At 37.2% G+C, this 23,785-nt stretch overlaps 1 protein-coding gene across 3 annotated transcripts in view; it reads right to left on the bottom strand.

Moving 5' to 3' along the window:
- Positions 1-23,785, bottom strand: part of LOC129359246 (mitogen-activated protein kinase kinase kinase kinase 5) — a 37,844-nt gene that overhangs the window by 7,747 nt on the left and 6,312 nt on the right. For 2 of the 3 annotated variants that reach the window (XM_055028735.1, XM_055028734.1), the window contains exons 2-20: positions 11,657-11,714; positions 8,831-8,921; positions 8,695-8,759; positions 7,370-7,425; positions 7,242-7,289; positions 6,640-6,682; positions 6,312-6,384; positions 5,716-5,847; positions 4,624-4,686; positions 3,917-3,998; positions 3,557-3,673; positions 3,362-3,443; positions 3,233-3,285; positions 2,489-2,535; positions 2,371-2,412; positions 2,256-2,276; positions 1,590-1,635; positions 696-849; positions 87-181 (exon numbers count right to left, since the gene is read on the bottom strand). In XM_055028735.1, the coding sequence (XP_054884710.1) occupies positions 87-181; positions 696-849; positions 1,590-1,635; positions 2,256-2,276; positions 2,371-2,412; positions 2,489-2,535; positions 3,233-3,285; positions 3,362-3,443; positions 3,557-3,673; positions 3,917-3,998; positions 4,624-4,686; positions 5,716-5,847; positions 6,312-6,384; positions 6,640-6,682; positions 7,242-7,289; positions 7,370-7,425; positions 8,695-8,759; positions 8,831-8,921; positions 11,657-11,714 (1,368 nt within the window). Of the gene's footprint in view, positions 1-86; positions 182-695; positions 850-1,589; positions 1,636-2,255; positions 2,277-2,370; positions 2,413-2,488; positions 2,536-3,232; positions 3,286-3,361; positions 3,444-3,556; positions 3,674-3,916; positions 3,999-4,623; positions 4,687-5,715; positions 5,848-6,311; positions 6,385-6,639; positions 6,683-7,241; positions 7,290-7,369; positions 7,426-8,694; positions 8,760-8,830; positions 8,922-11,656; positions 11,715-18,319; positions 18,360-23,785 lie in introns of those variants that run through there. The other variant, XM_055028736.1, reaches the window with a different exon arrangement.

The raw sequence follows: 23,785 nt of genomic DNA on the forward strand, positions 1-23,785 counted from the left end.
GTTTTTGTTTTTAGCTCTTTAGACTTTAAAGTTTGCAGATCTAAAAACTGATTTGATTTTCCTGAAAACTTCTTCTTCTCTCCCACCTTCGGTTTCCGTCTCCGGAAATCTTTAGGAGGCAGTTCTGGAGGAATCGGGTCTGCTGGGATGTTTTGGATCTGGGTCGGTAACAATGGAGGGTCTGGATCACACAAAACACAAAAACAAACATTTTTAATTAATCTGAACCGGAGATTAATTTACATATCAATGTTAAGATCGATATCGGACGATATTTGATATTTTTAAGCATATCGTTATCGGCCGGATAAATAAAACCAATATTTCTTTCCTTTTTTCATTTTCTGTTCATTCTACCTTTGCTCCTTTTTTCTTTCCTTCCCTTCATTTCTTGAGTTCCTTATTTTTTCTCTTCCCTTATTTTTACCTTCTTCTCTTCCTTCTTTCTCACCTTCCTGTTTTACTTTTTTCTTCTTATCTTTCCTTGTTCCCTTTTTATTTCCTCCCTTCTCTCCTTCCTTAGTTTTTCCATTTCCTTCTTTCCTCTACCCATCTTTCTTTACTTCTTTCTTTTCTCTCCTTCCTTGCCTTGTTTCCTTTTTTCCTCCTTTTCTTTCTTTTATTTTCTTCTTCTCTTTTTCTTTTTCTCCATCCACCTGTTGGACGTTTGCTCCTCTCTGATTGGCTCGGCTCACCTGAGTGCCGTGAGGCCCGCGGGTGCGGCGTGGGTCGGACGTGCGTCCCGCTGGAGGTCCGTATGAGCGGCGTGGGGGGACACAGGGAGCCCAGTTTCTTCGACCGGTCGTCCTCCGACGCCATGCTCTCCTCCGAACTGGTCCGGGCTTTGGGCTGAAGGAAAACGGATCGACAGAAACAACGTAAAGGCCCCGGACAGAAGAACCGGTCCTGAAGGCGAAACCATCGATGATTTTTACTGGTTTCAACAACATTGAACATTTGAGGATTGAGGCTGATGACGCCCAAACTTCATCACTTCGACTCACAGCTGATTTTTCTTACATTTGATCACTGATGGTGCACTTAGTTTCTCCATGCACATCTTTACCAGCTCAGCGAAGTTTGTCCCTCCACACTTCTTTATATTTAATCACATTGGAGTCAAACATTTCTGCAGTAAAACTGTTTTGTCATTTAAAAGATAAAAAAGCTTCCAGAGGTCATGAAAGGTCAACATCTTGAAAACAAAAGCAGCGCAAATGAACATTTTTTTGCTTCACTTTAGGCAACAATGTTGTTTGATGTGAGTGATGTGGAGCGACTGGTTGACCTTTTGACCTTCAAACCTTCATAAACGTCTTCAAAGCAAAAGCGGCACAAACGGTTTTGACGCCAATTGTGTCTGATTTGAAGGTCGAGACTCTGGTTGACCTTTCGTGACCCCTAGAAACTTTTATGAATATCTTTAAAGTGACAGCGGCACAAGCAAGAACATTTTGCAGCACAAAATATTTGACACCATTTTGTTAAATTCATGTATTTAAACGAATCTTCAGTAATGAAAGTGAAAAATGTGATGTTTTGTACGTCAGAGGTTTATTTCTCGTTCTGCGTTTTGGGCCGGTTTTCACCTTTGGAGGAAGCGGAGGAGGAGTTTCATCGTCTGGCATTATGAGGCTGTCGGAGAGAGAAAGCTGCGTCATTAGTTGCCTTGGAAACAAGCCGAAGACGTTACGATTTATCGCAAATGCTTCGCAACATCGGCGTGAAGTAAAAAACCGCCGGAGAACGGTGACTGTTGGCTGACATATCAACTTTTGTTTTTCATGTTAGTGTAAAATCAGGCATCTGGACGGAGTCTCGCTCTGAACAGCAACAATATTGACCTAAAGGTTAAAGGTCACAGAGTGAAGGGGGAAACAGGCAGAGGCCCAAACTCATCATTATGTGACAAGTGAAGAGAAAAGTAGAATAACGTTAAAATATTATCAGAAAAAAAGAAAAAACTAGACAATAAAGTTGTAATAATATGAGACAAAAGTTGCAAATTTATGAGAATTTATTGAAATATATAAATGAGGAACGTTGAGCTTCTTGTTAAGTTACATATTAGGAAAATCTTGACCTTTTATCACATTGTCATAAAATGATATAAGACTTTTCTTTTGGTCATATTGAGTCTTTATTATCATAAAAATGTGACTTTATTCTCATAATTAAATAAACACTCTGTGTCAAAGGTTTTCTGTCATCATGCAGCAATAAAACAAACATGAAGGAAAGTTAGTTGGTCTCACCTGGACGGCTGCATCGTTGGTCTGAAGCCACCAAGAGAAAATATAAATGATTTTACAGCCAAAAACATCATTAAAGACCCAAAGACTAAAAACGTATTTTTAATTATTTCCTCACATGTCCACGTCATCGTAGTCGTCCGAGTCCGAGTCCTGATCCCTGAGAGGTGAAAGGTCAATCAGTTTGCTGCAGATGAATTGCTGTCATGTGGGATTTAATGGGATTAACTGGTTACCTGGGCGGGCTGTTGATGCTGCCTGTGGATCCTGATGACGGCGTTAACTGTGAAAACAAAAAGACGTTTCATATAAAACACATCAAATGACTCTGGACCGTCCGATGAAGGGCAAACACCAGATCATCATGAACTTAAAGTGGACTTTTAATGAAAAGTTACATTTTTATCCATTAAATAGATTTTGTTGTGTAATTTAAATGTGTTAATATCTTTATATTCTGTTTCAATTTTTTATTTTTACATCTCAGTTTTTGCTTCAGAACAAAGTCACAGCTGTGAACCAACGTCAACGTTTTGATTTCTGGCAGCCATTTTGAAGATGCAAGTTGTAAAGCCAAAATGTTTGATTAAACTTTATTGAACTAGAACATTTCTATCCACATTCAGGAATTATTTATCTAAAATAAGCTCCTACATCTTGCTAAAAGTTACTTTATAAGGTCATCTTGACTGATTTAAGACACTAGAAACTAAGTCAAAAAACTTGCCGGGATTTTTAGACACAAATATTGCGAAATTTAAATCAGAAATTTAATTAGCAAAAAAATCACAAAAACAATTGCAAAATTGTGGAGGGACTGATCAATATTATTTAATTTTAAAGAAACACATTGATTACAGGGACAGCTATTTCCTGATACTTTATCAGTTTTGATCAATATATTCTGGCGCAACCGGCCCTTTAAGAACAGTCAGAGCAGGAGCAGGCGAGGAATAAAGAAACTGGAACTGGAATCGTACCGTTACGTTTGGCGATCCGGTCTTCATCGGCCTCTTAGTGTAAATCTGTTCGACTGATCAGACAAAGACGATTGAAATGTGTCCAGATGGGCTTCCAGTGACACTAACGAAGCAGAGCGGGTTTCTTACAGCTGATGTCGGAGTTGGTCCTCTCGGCCCGGTTGTGTTTGTTGATAGACTGGATTCTTCTTAACGACGCAGGAGGCGCCACCTTCAGTGACAAAGAAATGAAACAAAAAAGCAGAAAACGCACAGAGTTTCAGAGGAAGGAGCTAATCAGCTAATCTGAGGACGGCGTGTTTCATCCCAGCGTCTGATCCGGACCTCCATGTCGTCGTCCTCCGTCGACACGCAGCTCTTGTGTTTCTCAGGATTCTTGAACTTGTCCAGCAGATCCAGAGTCAGTTCCTGTTTCAGACACTGCTGGGTCAGAAACGGATGCTGCACAGAAAAAATAAACATCAGAGGATCTGAGGAACCAAAGCTGCAGGTTAGCAGTAAATCAGGGGTTCAAAGTGTGGCGTGGGGGCCAAATGTGGCTCTAAACGAACTCCTAATTCTTGCTGACAAGATATTTGTAAGTCGGTTTTGTCTTAATTGAGTTTTTGCAGTGTAGGTGAATGTGATGCAGTCAGATAAACCTGATGAATGGATGAATGAATGCATGGATGAATCTGAACTCACTGAGAGCATCTTGGCGGCGCTGGGTCTCTTCTTGGGGTTCCTCACCAACATGGCTTTCACAAAGTTGTAGAAGTTGGACGACCTGTGAGCAGGAAGCGAGTCGTGAGATCAGGGACCAACCGATCCTTAAAAAGCACAAACAGATCAAATCCATCCGCTGCGGCTGATGTTTGAAATAAAAAGGAACAACACTAATAGTCCAGCAGACTCGGTGCAACACTGGTTCCACCTGCAGCTGCTGTGGTTCTCTTCCTCAAACCAACCAAACCCTTTGAGAAACCTGTTCCCCTCCTCACCTGTGGGGGCGCTGTGACTGAAGGAAACAACAGGAAAACCTCACACAACTTCACAAAACAAACAAAAGTGGAATGGCACCAGATCTTAGTGGCTAGAGGAGCCATTTCTCCTGCTAGCTCAAGGCTATCGTGTTTCTATTGGTTAGCTTTACCCAGAATGCCCTGCGCTGTAGTCTGCTTCCTGTTTTTGGAGCGGCCTCTGGTCCGAACCAGAGTTCACTTCAGCCGAACCCAGACTGAGGTTTGTAGGACCAGAGTTAGCGTAGCGTTCACGCCTCATGAAATGAGACATTTGCACTAAAAACTAGACAAAAATACCAGATAAGATTTTGTGTTTGTGCCCATTATTCTGCTGCTTTTGTTTTTTTATCTGGTTTAATCAAGGTTTAATGACATAAATAATAAGATTACCATTTGGATTTGTCCTTCAGTTTCGGGGGCTGGTATCCGCTCTTGGACATGAGGAACAGGACGCTGCAGGAGGGACGAAAACAGATCCATGAGACACAAACCAGCAGAAACTTTGTGTCTTCAGAAAATTATCTGCAGCTCATTTTGCTTCAGGCAGATAAAAAAAAAAGTCAGATTCTGTTAATGATCAGCAGTGGAGCAGTTGATGGACAAGAGCCAACATTTACCACGATTAAATGTCTGCACAAAGAAGAAACAACGGAAATCTTTAAATAATCTGTGGTGTGACTGATGGCAGCTGGATATATTTATGCTCCTTTTTATAGTTTTCTTGTAATAATTCTGCTCTTCCACTGACTGTAAACATGTTTATTCTTATAATGCTTTTTAGCATTACCCAACAGTGATAAATAATTTTTTAATATTGATTTTTTTAAAACAATGCTAATTCCACTGGATGATTATTTCACTGAAAACATTTTTCACTCGTTAAAAGTGAAATAATCTGCCAATAGAACTAAAACGTTTTCATCAATATTAATGAATTAGATTTAAAATAAGCTCTTAAGTCTTTACTAATAAGTCAGTTTGTATTATTCCAACTGTATTTACACTAGAAACTAGATTTTTAAAAAGTATCGGTAAGATTTTGTGTTTTTGAAGTTTTGTTGGTTTAACTTACAAAAAACTTTTCAGGAAGACATAAAATCCTATTTTGCATAAATAATTCATTAATATTCATGGAAAAGTTGTACTTCCAGTCACAACACGATATTTTCTCTTTTCATAAGTGAAACAATCAGCTAATTGGTTGCTAGGCAACGGCACAGAGTCCGTAGGTTACCAATTAATATCCTTCAGCAATTTGAACGTTTTCGACAATAATGAATTATTTATTTAAAATCAGCTGGAAAGTTACTTGTAAGTTACTTTTCACTAGAAATGAGAGAGAAAAAAAAACATAAGAAACTTAAAAACCACAGAAATGGAAGAGTTTGCAGATTTCCCAGACGCGCCAGCCCAGCAGAGGGCGCCATCGCAGGAACCGGCGGCTCCTCCGGCCTCCTGCTGTGAGTGCGAGCGCTTATTCACCGCAGGGGGTGGACGTCGAACAGGGGCGGCTGCAGCTCTGCCAGCTCGATGGCGGTGATTCCCACTGACCAGACGTCACACAGCTCGTTGTAGCCGCCTTTAATCTCCACAGCTGCCACCTCTGGCGCCATCCTGAGGACAGGAGGGAGAACAGTTTTGAAAAACACAAAAATCTCCAAGTAGTTTTTTTTGGATTCTTGTAAAAATATCTTAATATCGTTGAATTAAGACAAAACTAACTTATCTTTTCAGCAAATAGCAGCTTGTTTCAAGTTAATTATTCCTTAATATTGCAGTGTAAATGTAAATTTTTTACAGAAATGTAAATGTAACTAGTAACTATCTGCGTCTGCTTGTCGGTTAGTTTTGACTTTTTTCAAGCTTTTTGCAATATAAACTAAACAGTTTGAGGTTTATATTTGTCTTTCTAATTATTATAAAAGCCATGAAGAAGCCTCCAGGTGGGCGTCTTCATTTGAGGCTTGATTTGCACAATCATTGTTTTGTTTCGTAATAAACTGAGACTACAGTTAGCAACACGCTGCATTCACAGTGATCTGAGCTGAGGAGGAAACGGCGGCGGCGGCGCGTCTCACCAGTACGGCGTCCCGATGAAGGACATCCTCCGAGCCAGAGTGGCTGTGATCTGAGCCGAGATCCCGAAGTCGGCTGCAATTAAACAGAAACAAGAAAAAGACATTTAAAATCGAAAACATGCGACTTATTGAGCATCTCTTGCTGCTGAGGGCTGGAGCGTTCACTCAAGCGATGTGAAAATAAGCAGTTGTAAATGTTTGTGTTTTTGAAGTGATGCCACAGTTTTACGAGGCTGCAAAGGTGTTGTGATGAGATCTGCCACCTTGGCGGTGAGTGACTCACGCTAACCACACCGCGACATTGCAGACGCTGCAAACTTCCACCTACCCAGTTTGACCTCGCCCTGATCATTCAGGAGGATGTTGGCACCCTGCAAGGAAAAGAAACGCAATGTGAGAGCAGCTGCACCACAGAAACCTTTCTATGCTTCACAGCTTCTCCCTCTATCTGCCCGGCGATCCGTCAGCGAAGCCGCGCAGGGCGGAGAGCGAAAACACACGACTGACAGCTGGAGACTGATTAGCTGGAGCTCAGATACCCGACGGTTTACCAGGAATGTTATTTCTGGACTTCAAAACAGAAACTGTCATCAATCTAGTTCTGCAAAAGCAGAAAAAGTGTTTTCCAGAAAAAGTTCTGCACTGCAAAAACACAAAGTCTGACCAAATATTTTAGTCTAGTTGAGGAATTATTTAGATTTGCACAATGAGAAAAACTAACTGACAAGAAACCTTTCAGCAAAATACAGGAGCTTATTTTGAGTCAATAATCACTGATTATTGATTAAAAAACGTCTATTTCAATTGATTTAAGATATTTGCACTAAATTAAACCAAAAATACTTTGTTAGTTTTGGTGTTTTTGCAGTGCAGGAGTCTGCATGTTCAGGTGAACAGAACCAGGTTTTGTCTCGGTTTCGGCCGGCTGACCTTGATGTCTCTGTGGATTTTCTTCTGTGCGTGCAGATAGTCCAGGCCCTGCTCACACAAACACAGGAGACTTTTACTTTGAAGGTCCTTAAAAATATGCAAAGAAACCTGGAAAACAGAGCGGTTACCTGGAGCATCTCCCTGCAGATGTAGGCGATCTGTGGCTCGGACAGAGGGCCGGTCACTGCAGGACAGCATTCATGTTTAATCATTACAACCAAACGCAGCCGTTATGGCCTTCAAAATAAAATACATGAAGAATACTGAAATCAAAGAAAAGACAAATGAACAAAACAAATGCAAACTAAAAATGCTGCAGACACAGAAAGTAAGAGCAAGAAAAATGCTACAATTAGTGAAAACAGCAAAAAGTTTTTGGTTTTTTTATTGTTTGGGGTTTTGACCAGGTGGGGATCCACTGCACCTGTTTCCAAATGAATAAAAAACAAACTATTAACACAGAATCTAATTTTGATGAAAGATTTCTGTTTTAGTTCAACACTGGAGTCAATTAAAACCTCAGCATTAAAGCAAAGATGTGCTGCAGGCTTCAAACAAAAAAACAAAAACCGAACTAAACTAAAAAAAAAAGTAATTTAAAGTTTGTTGACACATTTACAAAGTGAAAAAATTCAAGTGTTCAGTTTTATTGAAAAACAGTAAAAATATTGGCAGATTCTTTCTGATCACCAGGATAAAGATCAATATTAATAGCAGTAGAAAAAACTGATTTTAGTAATAAAAACAAACTACAATGTGAATCAGGGAAACTGTAAAAACTGTAAAAAAATAAAATAAAATAAAAAAACAGTAAATATCCGCCCAGAAACTCTGATATTTTTGAGAATCTCAGACACTTTCAGAACAAAACTTGGAAATTTCTGAGTTTGAAAAGTCTAAAATTTTTTCAGAAAAACATAAAAATTCTGAAATTTTGAGATTAATTTCAGAAATGTTCTAGAAACAAGCTTGGCAAAGCTGAAAAATTGCTTAAAAAAAAAACTATAACTAACAGATCAACTTTTTTGTACAAATTTCTGAGTTTTAAAGCTGAAAAGTTTCAACTTTTCAAACTCTAAAATGTTCAGATTTTTCCTTCAAGATTTCTATAGAATTTCTGAGTTTTTAGAGGGAAATTAACTCCTTCTCCTTTCTGTCCCATCTACAATATCCTTAGAGAAACACTGCACAAAATAAACATGTTCATTTAAATTTGTGGAAAATTCAACTAATTATGGTTTTGTTTAAATTTTTTAGTTTTAATTACTGGATTTAAATTTTTCCTCCATGCATAATGTCGCCAATGCTTACCTGTGTAACCAGTAATACTAACATTCTTTAAAATAAAAATCTATTCTTTATTTATTTAGAAAAAAATGTTTTTGGAGACTTACTGGAGGATTTTAAAAGAATATTTTAACAAAGAAGGGAGTGAATACAGAAAAAGTCTGACCGTGGTAGATGTCCTGGAGGGAACCGCCGCCACAGAACTCCATGCAGATCCAGAGTTTGTTGGCTCTGCAGGAAGACAGAAAGTTAGCGACTGCGTTCGAAATAAATAAGCAAACGGAGAAACGGAGACGTCCAACCGTATGTAGCTGCCGTAATACGCCACGATGTTGGGATGCTTGCAGCTCTTAACGATGACGATTTCCTGCTGGATGATGGAGAAATCGTCTTCTGTGGAGACACACAGACACAGCCGCTTTCAAAATAAAATGCACCCAGACTTTTTTTTCTCGTTTGTCCGCTTGGCAACAGGTGAGTCATTCCGATGGGCTACAACTTGTTTACCATGAGTCACGTTCTGTTTAGGGCTCGGATGTTTTTCTCATGTTTTGCGCGGGTGGAAGGTTTTTTTTCCAACCACAGTTCCTCCTGTTTACAGATTACAACATTCAGGCCTGGGGGGAAAGTGCACCCTCTTTCCATTATACACTGCAAAAACACTAAATATTACCAAGTGTTGTTGTCTAGTTTATAGTGTAAGTAAACTGGTCTTACTACACTTGAAATGAGAGAAAATGAACAAATAACTTTTCAACAAAATAAAAGATTTTATTTTCACAAAAGAAATCCTTCATATTGATAATTTCACTTATATTATATTATATTATATTACATTATATTATATTATATTATATTATATTATATTACATTATATTATATTATATTATATTACATTATATTATATTATATTATAAAGATGTCATAAGGTATAACAAGATATTTTCCCATATTAAAAGTGAAATAAGTTTTTGTTCATCAATATTAGTAAATTATTTACTTAAAACAAGCTCTTCTATCTGGCTAAAAGTAACTCTAAAGTTACTTTTGAGTTTTGTATTAATTCAAGTGTAGTAAAATATTTACACTATAAACTAGACAAAAATATTTGAAAATGTTTCTTGCAGTGTAAAGTTTTTAAAGGTTGAAGATTCAACAAAAACTTTTTATTTCACCAAGTTCTATAGATATTAAAATATAACTTGTGGTTCCATCCTGTCATTTTCTGCTAAACAAAGAGATGCAAAGTTTCAGTGGGGGACTTATGACAAGATCAAAATGAAAAGATAAAACAATTTAAACCGATGCTAATGCCAGTATGTTGTGCACAGCATGTTATAAAGTGACAAAATAAAAACTCAGAGGGATATGAATCACTTAATTTACAGAGAATTTTATTAAAAAATAATTTTTTTTCAATATTTCCTAATTTCTCAGGTTTTCTTCTCAGAATTGAAGCGGATGAATTTAGTGGATTTTAGTTTCTGGAAGTAAAGAAAATAACCCAAAATATTTAATGGTTCGATAAAATGTTGATGCAAAATCTCATCTAGAAGTAGAAATAAACTTCTTTATCCAGCAAATTAACATTTCAGTGCATTTGAGTTTCTGGGAAGCCTGAAGAAATCAAAGAGTCTGAAGGTCGAAGAAGTTCTGAAGTTTTATGCAAAGTTTTGCCTGAAATCACCTGAAATATTTATTTATGAAGCAGATTTGGCCTTTTTTTCCACTGGAAACGGTTTTCAGATTTTAAATACGGGTGACAACTTTCTGCCACCAAAAAAAATAAATAAAAAAATAAAAATGAATAAATAAAAAGTAAAACAACTGATTTTTAAAAATCATTTTCCACACATTTATAACATTCAATCATAATAGTAGAGTTAAAATATGATGAATCTAAACTATTTGTTACAAGTTAACACAAAAACAGTTCTGATGATTAATCGATTATTCTGATGATTAATTGATTATTCTGATGATTAATCGATTCATTGGATAAAACTATTGTCAAATTCTGCAGATTTTTCATTCAACCTTTTAAATCTTTTCACACAACATTGGAAAAAACCCATTAAAAATGCAAATGAATAATTTAATTCCCTTTTTGTATAAGAAGATAAACAATTTGTTGCTGAAAATTCAACTACAAAGCATTTATTTAGTGATTATTTGTAGCAAAGAAACTGTATGAAACTAAAAAACATTTCCAACAACAAGTGAAAACCTCTAAACTTCCTGTTGGACTTAAACACAGTGAAGGGCAGATTATTTTTTGCATTAACAGATTAATAATCAGACAGCAAAACAGTTTGTTTATTATGATTTTGCCATGTTAACATGGCAAAATAGATACTTTATTAGCATTTCCCTCTGAATGCTAATAATATTTCTGATCCGTTGGGTTTACAAGGAGAAAAAAGTAAACATGAAAAATATTGATAGAAAATAAGAAAAGTAAAGGACAGCATTGGTTAAAATCAGCTGATATTTTCACACAAATATGCAACAATATTTTGCATAATAATTTGAAAAATTAACCTGAAGCCTTTTTTCTCAAACTCAATAATCTGAATTATTGCAGTTTATATTTGTGTAAGCATAAAAAGGGTTCTAAAAATACCAATAAATTAAATTTTGATCCAGATTTAAAGTTTAATTCTGGATACTTTTTGGCAATTTGCAAGAATCTGAGTTGAAATGACGAACGTCGGCAGCCATGTTGAGCTTTTCCACTCTGAGCACCGTATCAGATGCATTCGGCAGAAAAGTGATGCAACTGCTCTGCTTCTTTTGGGCCATTTTGATGATGCAATTTGTCTTAAATGCCTGTCCGACTAAGAGAATAAAAAAAAAATCAAACATCTTCCAAGGTTTGAAGATGCTAAAGCGTTTCTATTTCAACTAAACTGAGAATAGAAACTAAAAATTGCACTGAGTTCAGAACGAGTTTGAGGTTTTTATGCAGGTTAAGCTGCAACACAATTCAAATTTTCTTAAAGACGCAGTACCTTCCCTTCCAACAAGCAAATAAGAAACATTAATTACACTTAAAACTGTTAAAAAGAAACAGATTTTTAGATCATATTAAAAAGCAGAGGTGATTAGGGTCAGAGAAAGATTCTTACCTGGCTCCATCTTGATGACTTTAATAGCTGCCAGCTCTCCATTCTGCTTGTTGCGGGCCTGAAAAGAATCCAAACATGAATATTCACTGTAACATGAGTTTTTTGACAGTAGAGCTCTCCAACTGCAGAGGTTAATGTGCATGTTTGCAGTCCACATCTGTGGAGTGCAAGAAACAGCCCACGACACAACTCTGTGGCTTGCACACACACACACACACACACACACACACACACACACACACACACACACACACACACACACACACACACACACACACACACACACACACACACACACACACACACACACACAGCAAGCACTCAAGCGTCAAACACACATGCATGCCATGACCTTTAGAGGTGTGGCACATGGTGGTGTTACTTCTCTTTACAGGTCTGTGGCAGCGATAAAAAAAGAAATAGAAATGAAATCATTTTCTGTGTTTTTTGTTTTTTTGGGCCACAAAAATTTAACATCCATCAATAGATTCTTGCATGTTGATAAGAAAAACCTGAACTTAGTAGACGAAAGGAAAATAAATCATCAGGGGTAAACGAACACCAAACAACTTTTGATGTGAAAAAGTCAGAAATTTATGAGAAAAACTGACAGTTTTCCCTGATTAAAAACATAAATTTAAGATATTAAAACTAAACTCAGACATTTTCCCAGAGGGCTTTGAGGAGAGACGAAATACATTCCAACAGGCCTGCAGCCTTATAACTGAACCAACTGATGTGTGTAAATGGAGAAATGGAAACACATCCAACTGGTTTTAAATAAATCATAAAGATGAAAATGGGCTGATAGACAATACATGTCTATCATTGAATAGGAAAAAATTCTTAAATTTGTTCAGTATGAATGTAAATACACTCCTATTCATGTCTTAAAAAGATCAGCAAAGTAGCTAAAACATGGATCCAAAACGCAAGCAATTGATAAGGAAATCACTCCCTCCTCCTCCCATCCTTGTATTCTTCTCTATTAATCGTTTTCTAATAGATGACTGTGTGTGTTTTAAAAACTCAATTGTTTGTAAAAGCTTTGTGTTTCTTTTTCTGTTTAAGTTAAGAGTTAGTCAGGTTTTTATTTCACTTTTTCAAAAGAATGACAACAAAAGTATCCTCAACATTATCTTAAATCTATTTTTCTCGTCATTAGGTTGAATACTACAGTCTACGCTGGTTTTGCATAACGTTCCACAAATATCTACATCCTCTTTTTTATGAAGATTTTATTTTTTCTTCATTTTAAAACCTAAAATTAGAAGCAAACTTGAGGTTCCTCTAATAGTTTTACACACTGAATTTTTTTTGCAGGTTGTGTAACATTAGCAGTTGACTTTATTCATCTGGACTGAAGATACAAATGGCTGTTTGGATCATAAAGATTGCTGATTTAGGATATATTTTCTGCATTCTTTCACATTTATGTCCCTTGGCATTATATAAATGACTGATTTTATCTGATTGGTAAAATAATATGTGCGTACACGACTGTTATCTTGAAATAATGGGGCCACAGAAAAAGATAAAGTGGGCCAGAATTAGCCTGAGGGCCTCGAGTTTGACATATGTACTTTATGTCAGAGTATATCTTACATTAATATAATATATTATGGCTAACGCTCTGTGTATATTGATAAAATGTTTAGTTGTACTATCCCTTTAAAAACAAGTAAATAAATAAAAACTTAATTAAAATTTTTGTTTAAATAATGAAGCGCCATCGGAATCTGCAGCCATCGGAATCTGCTACCATCGGAATCTGCTACCATCGGAATCTGCAGCCATCAGAATCTGCAGCCATCGGAATCTGCAGCCATCGGGATCTGCTGCCATCGGAATCTGCTGCCTGCTGATCCCTTTACGTCAGAGATGGGGAACTCCAGGCCTTGAGGGCTGGTGTCCTGCAACCTTTAGATGTGTCCCTACTTCAAACACATCCGAGTCAAATAATAGCAGGACTCTGGAGAACTTCACTGCGCTATTTGATTGAAGCCTGTTTACATCAAAGAGTTGCAAGACACCAGCTCTCATAGACCTCAAATGCCCACCACTGCTTTAGGTTTTAGGTCGACAGTAGGAAGTCAACCTAAAACAAGAGCAACAAATATCACAAGAAAAAGGGCAAAATAGCTTCAATTAGCAATGAATTTCCTCTTAAAGTGGGTACATAAAACAGAAATAACTACACATTTCACACATGGCAGAGCAGCCTTCCCACGACAAGCAAAGGAAACACCGATTCACATTGTAACTCCTCAAAGAGAAAACAGTCATCTGCGTACGCAGCCAGCCAGTCAGGGCAGGACAGGTTGCACAGAGTGAAACGGAAACTCAGAGGGAGTTTTCAAAACAGCAATTATGGCATTTAAAGCTCACGTTTCTCCAAAGTAACAGACGCTGTAAAAGTGTTGAAAAGACTATGAACATCATCGTCAAAAGAAGTAATTCAACCTGAATCAACTGATTCATTTTGTCACTTGAACCGTAACCTTTACATCGTGGCAAAAAAATGTCATCAGGCTGAGTTAAATTAATATTACGATGTTATTTAAAAAGAGAACGTGGAACATTTCAGGGACTCGACTGGAGCAGCGGCCAGCTCCGCGTGATGAGCTTGATTTGTCGGAAAATCGGCAGCGTTTTGATGCAATGGAAGCAGCAGTTGTTTTAGCTGTTGGTCTGATTTAAGCGTTACTCTGACATTAACATGGAAAGTTGTTGTGGTTTGGTTGCAGTGGGGGCTTCACAATAAACTGCATCAGACAAACATTTACATAATTTAACCTTAGCTCAGCTTCTACGCTGCCTCACTGACTGAACTCTAAGTCAAAGACGCGTCTACACTGTGATTTAATTTCATGTTTACAATATGGAAATCTGATCAAACTACAAATATCTGAGTTATACATCTAAATTTGATTATCATCAAATCTAGGGTTTATATAGCTACATTTTATCAATTATACAAAAATGTTTGGTGGAACATTTGATTTGTGTCCCATCAAACTTAAATTGACACAAAATGTTTCTGAAATGAGATGAGAAACATACAGATTATATACAATCTATTTTTCTCTAACTAAAAATGAAACAATGTCTTATCTTTATATGGAGCAAAAGGAATAAAATGGCACTAATTCTGTCACAACAGCAGACCAACAAAATAAAACCGTTAAAAACTTTTGTGCTTGTTTTAATTCATGATTTACTGCATTTATTACATGAATGATTCATAATTATCGGGTGAATGAAATAAAAAACAGAGACAAAAAATATGGAGAATCATATACTTATCACCATTGCAATCAGTATGACAAAGAGCTGCATGGATTATAATAAAAGTAATTATTTAAGCTCAACACTGTGGTAGATTTGGTGACACTTTAGATCAAATATATTTTTAAGTTAAAAAGGTGAATAAGAGGAGCTGAAAAGCCGAAATGGGATCTTTCTACTCCAATGTAGAAAGATGTTGGAGCACATCCCCTACTCCAACATCTTTCTAAACATAAAACCAGACAGAGATTTAAAGAGGCAAAAGCAAATTATGTAGATTAGCAGAGCTTTCCAACAACTCGCCGTGTGGCAAAAATGGTTTTATATAAGAATTACAATTCTCATCTACTACTATTCCTGTCATGATAAATTTTGCTGGGTGATAAATTCTCCCACAAGTTAAACAACAACATTGTAATTTTCAGTCCATTTTCAAGTAATATAATGACAATAATTCAAGAACCCATTGTCAATTCCAATAAATATTTAACAGCAACTGGAAGACATTTTATTGAAATGTATCCAACAAATATAATGAATTATGAAATCTGCAAACAAAGTTAATAGGCTTGTTTACTATGATTCAGAATCAATATAAAATGTTTCAAGATCGATTTAAAAAATCAAACAAATTCAAAAAGTTTGGATTTGTTTGTAGCTATGAGGAAAGTCCTAGGAGCTTGTTTTAAGTTGATAATGCTTTAATATTAATAAACATTTCTTCTTCCCTTAGATTATTTCACTTAAACATGGAAAAATATCTTTTTATAAGTGAAATGACCTAAAAGTGGAACTAGTGCATTTTTCTATCAATGTTGAGGAATCATTGACTTCACAATAAAGCTTCTCTTTCTTCCTGAAAAGTTACTTGTAAGTTAGTTTTATCTGATTTCAAGTGCATTGAGACCTTTATGCTGAAAACTAGTCCAAAAATTCTTGGTAAGATTTTGTGTTTTTGCGGTGAATATCTGCAGAATGAAACTAAGATGTTAAGAAATGATCTGGATCAGCAACTCGGATGTGAAATCACTTCAGTCCATCATATGATCAGAGTTGGGCTGAACCTGACAGAAAATGTTTTTTTGGTGAGTTTGTGTGAATTTGGAGACGCTGGAAGTTACGCTGAACCTGAGCATCGATCTGATGTTGATCTGTGTTTCTGGGAAAGGTTAGTCACTCACCATTACAGAGCAGATATGTCTGTGCAGAACTTTGTTCTTGCACAATAATTCTGAATAAAAGCGAGCCGCACGACGCGTTCAAAGAAGTCAGGTAACTTCTGGGAAGCCGAAAAGCAGTGATGTCTAAACTTTCTGCACCTTGAGCCAAAATCACAACTTATTTATGCATCCAACATATTTTTATAGTAAATTCTTTTATTTTTGCATCCTCCTTTAATTACAAAGGATCGTCTTAAAGTTGTTCAGTTTCCTAACTTGTTGGTCAAAATTTATTTTATTTTAATCCCAACAACATAAAAGCCTTTAAAAGCATTTATCCGATTTAAATTATTGGATGTGACTGAGTCTGTTTAGAGTAAAAGGTTTCTGAAGGTTTATGGCCCTACTCACATTAAATTGAAAACAACACAGATAATGATTTGTTATTGATAATCTGCCACAGAGGAAAAAACACTCCTAAAATGCGACCACACAATCAACTCCTGGGGCCACAAATGGCCCTCGAGCCTCATTTTGGAAACCTCTCCCCTTGAAGAGAACCAGTCAGGCCTGCAGTATCAGTAACACATTTTGCTTGATGATAAAATGTCCCATAAGTTATTGGGATAAACAATAATACACATCAACATTTAACACTGAAACTGGGAGACATTTTAAATACACAAAATAAACAAAACAATAAATAAAAGACAACAAAAGAAGAAGCTATTTGAGACACCAAACTGGAGGCTTTTATCATCCAGGTTTTGGTACGAAGTGAGAAACGATAAATTATTGAGCTGGTTTCCAATTATCATGCGATCGATCGATTTATTGACATGCCTGGAACCAGTTCAGTGAGGCAGAACTGCTGAGGTGACACCATGAAAGCAGCAGCAGCTACAACGGAAAAAGTGTTGAAGTGAAGAAGAGTCAGTGGCAGGGAGACCAAAGAGGTCAACGAGGGGAAAGACGAGCAGCAAACAAACAAAAACAGAGCAGGTAAATGTCACATTTCCACCAGACGTTTCCACTCAGGTCCTTCCACTGACCGGCGCAAAGATGATGAAACACAAACATGCTCTGATTTTCATTCCTTAAATGAGGCTGATTTTTACGATCCGCCAGAACAGAAATGAGGAAGTGAATCCCGGCCGCTTCCTTTTACTACCAATCACAAACATTTGACCCTTTGCAGCAGAAAGGTCACAGGGGACAAAGTGCTGCTAGCACAACCATCACATGAAATCCACAGGAAATTCAACATAACACAGCGGTGTGTGTGTGTGTGTGTGTGTGTGTGTGTGTGTGTGTGTGTGTGTGTGTGTGTGTGTGTGTGTGTGTCACTAATGCAACAACATAAAACTTTACACATTTTGTAGGGGGGTACCAGGTTCTAATGTATTCAAATTACGCCACAAGTGTAAAAAAAAAAAAAACAAGTCTACGCCGTCATTTATACATCAGATATTTATGTGTTGACAAACTAAGAGTGCATTCACAAGAACACAAACTGCAGTCAAAATGCAGATGTGAACACCAAGCGGACCAGAGTCCAAATTACACAAACATTTCATAAAAATGTTAGGAGGCATTCGACTCGTTTGCATAGATCAGAAGTGATTGGAACGAAGAATCCCAGCTGCTGTTTTCCCACTGATTTAAGGTTTATAAATTATATAAAATGGTTCTAACAGGCAATTATGGATAAATGGAAAACAAAACGTTATTTTCTAAAGTCATTGTTGATGTTTTTCCACCTTGGCAATGGTTGCAGTGAGAGTGCATATTATGAACAGCATCTAGATTATACTTTCTATCAGAACAGCAGGGGTGCACTTAGTTTTACTCCATTTCCCTTCTTTCTTAAGAACAGAGTAAAATCTGAAAGCACAGAAGTGAAAGGTTTGCTTTCCTTTTCTGCTGCTATGACTGTCTATAAAACCACAGACCCAACTCTCAACCACATTTATCTCTTATCTTCCAGACGTTCCCTCATTTTAAAGATCAATGAACTCTCAGACCGATCGAGTCTGATCGTTTCGTTCAGCAGTGGGATGACAACGCGCCTCTTCTCCCAGTTCAACGACAGAAATACAAACAGTCAGGAGGCAAAAAAACACGTCAGCATATAAACGCTTCATACCAGTCGATAATTATTGATTTGTTTTTTGTTTTAAACATAAATATTGCCAAACTGGAGAGTTGACTTAACCTGATCCATGAAAACTTCAAACTGCTGCTGCGCAAGTTTCCCAGCAGCTTGTTGCTAGGCAACAGAAGAGCTAGTTGATTCCACCAACCTAGCTTAGCTAGCAACGAGACGTTGAGCAGCTGAAGTCTTTTCTCATATTCGCCAACTGTTTTCTGAAAAAACTGAAAAGACACATGTTTTCTTTATTCATCATTTCATATTTAACCAGGAAGTTACTAAAACTAAAGTGACAAGTGTGTTGCTCTCTCAGCTCTTCATTTCTATAGTCTGTATATTTCTGTTAATGTTCAGTCAATTACCGAATTGGTCAATTTTTTATCAATTAATCTGCTTGATCGTTTCAGTCCTAATCCAGACTACCAGTCTCATCCCAGTGAGGCAGGATTATTATTTCTCAGTGGACATAATTTAGACCAGTGGTGTGCAAATCAAAGGAGCCAGCAATATCACAATGAAACGATTCATTTTTAAATGAAATGGCAAAAACTGATCTATTTTTATTTTATGCGAAATGTTTGGATGCAAATGTTTTACTATTTGCTAAAAGCCACAACAATATACTTTAAAAAACACTTTCTTTAACCTGTGAAGCTTCTCAACAGTTTGCTGAAGTTCTGGTCCATTCCGCCTGACAGAACCGGTGAAACTGGGTCAGATTTGAAGCACCTTTTCAGATCTGCAGGACTTTTCTGACCTTCAGCCATTTTGTATCTCTTTGAAGGTCGTTGTCCATCTGGAGCCATTTATGTCTTTAACTTTCTGCCTGACGTCGTCAGACGTTGATTTGATACTCGATGTTCTTTCCACATGATGCAATTTACTTGGTGACTCACACAAGTTACAACCCCACATCATGATGCTACCTCCCCCGTACTTCAGTTAGGCTTCCAAATTCACCTTCTACTTCCTCCAAATGCAGTTAGTGTCATCATGTCCAAAATGCACCAGAACACAGGACATGTTTGACCTAATTTGGGTTTCTATGTTCATCTTCAGCCAAAATCTTCATATATATTAATGATTAATCAGATTAATTGTGATTAATCAGTTATTGAAATAATCGTCAACCAACTCAGTAATCGATTAATCGCTATCTGGAGCATACAATCTCAAAAAAGGCCCTTTGATGAAAGAGCAACATATTCAAAGTGGTAATTACAAAATGCATATCAATTTTATACAAGCATTTTGCAGTTAAGATAAAAACACCTTTGAGTTTCAGGTAAGAGAACAAAGATTCACAAGATGCCTATTTGCTCGAACAACAACATCCTCAGTAATCAAACCAAAATTATACGTTTAAGATAAAAACACATTTGCACGTTTTATTCAAAACTACTCAACTATGATTTTCATATTCACCCTGTTGAAATCCACTAACAAAATGCTGTTATTGCATCAAATGTTTTTTTTAAGAAATTGTTTATTTGCACCTTTTAATGTATTTGTAACATTTTACATAAAAATTATTTTACTGTAGAATATTCCAATTTCTTTATTCGATTCTTCTAATCGAATAAATATGCACATTCTGCATATTCGATTAATCGTTAGAATAATCTATTAATCAATTACACATTCACTACATATTATATGTATAGTGAACGAGTCATGCTGCTCAGTCAAATCAGCGCCGTTTTCTGCTGGAGATGAAACATGAGGGGAACCTCATGGTTCTGTCGTTCGTCAAGCATCTGTCTTTGAAAGCTGAACAGTGGAGTGAGACCCCGACACCTTTCTCACCAGGTCTCACCACACAGCACCGCCTTCCTGTCACCCGTTCTGCACTTACTGTATCGAATGTGATGCATCAGGATGCAGAGGGGGATTCTCGCTCGCTTCAGCCTCCTGAGGAAGCGCTTCCTCTGCTGAGGTTTGTTTCAAACCAAGCTTTGCACCTTCTTTACCACCTGCACTCCAGCGCCATTAATCCAATCCGCAATACAAATCTGTACCTTTGTTCAGGTTTTCTGTCCGAATGATCAGCTATTTCTATTCAGAATGAGTTCAAGAGTCTGTCATTATTCACATTTTACATGGAAACTATTTAAATCGACAAAATGTTTGAATAAATGTCCAGGTGTTGTTTGAAAAGATTAGAATGCAGCTAAATGGAACTCAAAATCTCTGTTTCTAACTTTAACTTTGTTGAACAGGCCAGGATGAACAGGATATGTCCTACACAAAACATCAATCTATTTTCTTCCACACAATCAATCTTCAATAAAGAGAAACAGTCTGCTCCTGTCTGAGCTCTTTTAGGGCCTCTGTCGCTTTAAATCCAAATAAGCTGCTGATGGCCACGCCCCTGCAGCAAATTAAAAATGGCTGAAAACAATTATACAACCGCATATCTTTGAAAAGCAGAAGTGGAGCCTCCTGCACAACTAACAAGAATGCAGCAAGTGGTTTATGGATGGTAAGTCAAAAAAATAAAAAATGCCAGCAGCCATTGTACAGCGCAAACAGCGGTAAAAGCAGCTGAACAATCGTGCTGGAACCCAGATGTGATTGCTGGGTAACAAGCAGCGCCTGCTGGGTTGTAACGTTATATTCTGGAAGTTTCTGAAACGACTCGTTTTCCAGACACCAAAAAACATTAAATTATTGCCAAAAACCAGCTGGACGATTTTTTTTACAAGCAGCTGAAACACAAATGATGTAAAAAACACACAAAATGTAAATTTTGCATAATAAGTCCCCTTTAAAAACCTATTTTAATGGATGTGTGGTATTCTTCTCATGATGATCACTTATTCATAAAAAAAGGAGGGAAAGGAACACACACACACACACACACACACAAACACACAGCACAGATGCCAGTTATGCTTATTAGCAGTATTTGTCTGCAATTTGTTTGAAATTCTCAGCATCAAAAGTCATCTCTCTTCCTCTTTTTGAGTTAAAGATAAATCCAAACCAAAAAAACTCAAGAACACACACACACACACACACACACACACACACACACACACACACACACACACACACACACACACACACACACACACACACACACACACACACACACACACACACACACACACACACCAGACCGCACTGTTTCAGCAGAAACCTGACACGGTTATTGTCTCTGCAGGCAGGTCTTCTTGTGCTGCTTTCTGCTCCTGTATCTCACTTCTTCATTTTGCTTCTGAGGTCGTGCATAAACCAGGTGCAGGCTGCAGCCGCCGCGCGTCTCTGCGCCTGAAACTACAGGCTGCAGCGCCTTGTAGAGCAGAGAACAAGCCACATCAGATAAGGAGAGTCAGGTCGTTTCTGTAAGAGGAGGAAGATCCTGACATGGCAAGATGTGAAGCTGCGCTCTGCCAAATCTGAGTCAGTTCCCAAAAGGCGGCAGGTTGAGCCGTGATTCAACGCACCGATGTTTCATACGGTGAAAATCTCTCCATCTCCTCCTGCCTCTCCTTACTTTAAAGCAATATCGGTTCACTTAGAACATTTGGTTTTGAAATTGGCTTCTGCAGGACACAGTGATTTATATCACTAAATGAACTGCATTCATCATGTTTTCTAATCTACTTACATCAGTGGAACACAGAGTGGAAAAAATAGTGAAGAAAAAATAAATAACTTCATCATTATTTGTAATTTATCAAGACCAAACTATATCAAAGTTCTTATAAGACGTTTTTCACGATAAATGATAAGCGATGCGATAAATGCCCAGCCTGAACAACCTGTGCTTTAGGATTTGAAGGAAAAACTTTCACAGCTCTTCTTCTGCTGTCATTCCTGCTGTATAGCAGTATTACTTCCTCCACACTGACCCCTACTGTTCAGAAAGCGTCCTGCAGCCATGATATCACGGCTGCAGACCTCGATGTGGTCGTCCACTTCAAATCGGTTCATTAGATTACAGATAATTTAGTAAACTAATCGTTAACTTGAATATAAGGGCTATTAAAAAGGCAATTTGATGAAAAAGCAACATATTCAGAGATTTAATTGAGCCAAAACTGCACAAAAAACATAAATGTTTCATTTAAGACAAAAACATATTTTTCTGTAAAAAGGGTTTAACCATAACTCCTCAAGCAGCTCCACCTGTTATCGCATTTAAGGTAATAAAATGTTTTTTTCTTATTTTTTCAAAACATATTTGTTTATATTGCATCTTTTAGTACATTCATAATATTATATTAAAAAAAGGCTTAAGTGGATAAATGAAAAATCTGTACAATGTGTCATTGTAATTGGTGGTAAATATATCAAAGTTTAAAGAGTGCACACAAGAATTAACATGTTACAACTCGGTTGTATTTACGTTAAAGGAACAATAACATGTAACTGATGGTTTTTCTGTGCTGTGTGCCGCCATGCAGGTCCAACATGGACATATTTTTATTGACTGATCAAGTTTGGGAAATCCTGACACTGAAGATTGCACTAAACGATTTTCAGCTTGGTAAATCAATAAATGATCCAAATTAAGTCAAGTTTAATTGCACAGCCCTTTCCATAAAAACATAAAACAGTAACCAACTGTAAAACAAGCAAAACATTTTACATTTCGTCCAATGCAATCAGCAAAATCATCAGGCAGATAATATGAATCAAAAGTGAATCTACACAGGTGGGTTTTTGACCTTGATTTGATCAGTTTTCTGGAAGTTTAATAAACTTTAATAGCTTCAATAAACCAGTGATATATTGCATCATTGCTCATTCTAACATAAAAGTGGCTGAGAAAGTACAACTATCAACAATCCTGACATTTTAAACCCTGTTTATACTAAATAATATACAAAAAAGCAACAATTCAATTCAAAGGGTGGAGAAATTTTGAATCTCAAAGTTTTCCAGACGTTATAATGCTCCATAAATTATACTAAAGAAGATTTTCACGCGTTATTAGCTCTTTTAAAAGTTGTACAAGTGAAGCTCTGGATACATTTTAAGAAGGAAGTAGCTTGAAGGGGGAGAATTATGTACTTTCTAGCCATAATGTGCCATTTTATAACATAATCAAGTTGCTAAGTTTCCTTCATTTGTCTGTAAGAAACATGACTTGGAGAAATTTGACTTTGTGTCTGACGCCTTGAAATTGGGCATTTGTCTCTTTAAAAGGCTCCTGATTTTTCCGCACGTCATCACAACAATGCTTCTCCATGATGCTGTTTAAAACAGTTCTTAGGAGTTCTGCAGACGCACTTCCACCAGGTGTATGCTAACTGCTGCTGCTAGTCTGGAGGAGCTTCGTGGGGAGGAGCTTCGTGGGGAGGAGCTTCGTGGGGAGGAGCTTGGCTGAAAACTGAAGCTTTAAGGTGGAGCTTTGGGTAAATGGGCGGAGCTTTGGGTAAATGGGCGGAGCTTTGTGTGAGCAGGCGTTAACCAGCATCCTGATCCTGCTTCATAGTAACTGTCTGAGGAAAGATACTGACTGCTCATACATACTTCACATATCTAGCAACCGAAGTCCAGTTGTCTGGGAGATTCGTT

This window comes from Poeciliopsis prolifica, unplaced genomic scaffold, assembly GCF_027474105.1.
Source record: "Poeciliopsis prolifica strain line A6 unplaced genomic scaffold, Auburn_PproV2 SCAFFOLD004, whole genome shotgun sequence".
Taxonomy (NCBI): domain Eukaryota; kingdom Metazoa; phylum Chordata; class Actinopteri; order Cyprinodontiformes; family Poeciliidae; genus Poeciliopsis; species Poeciliopsis prolifica.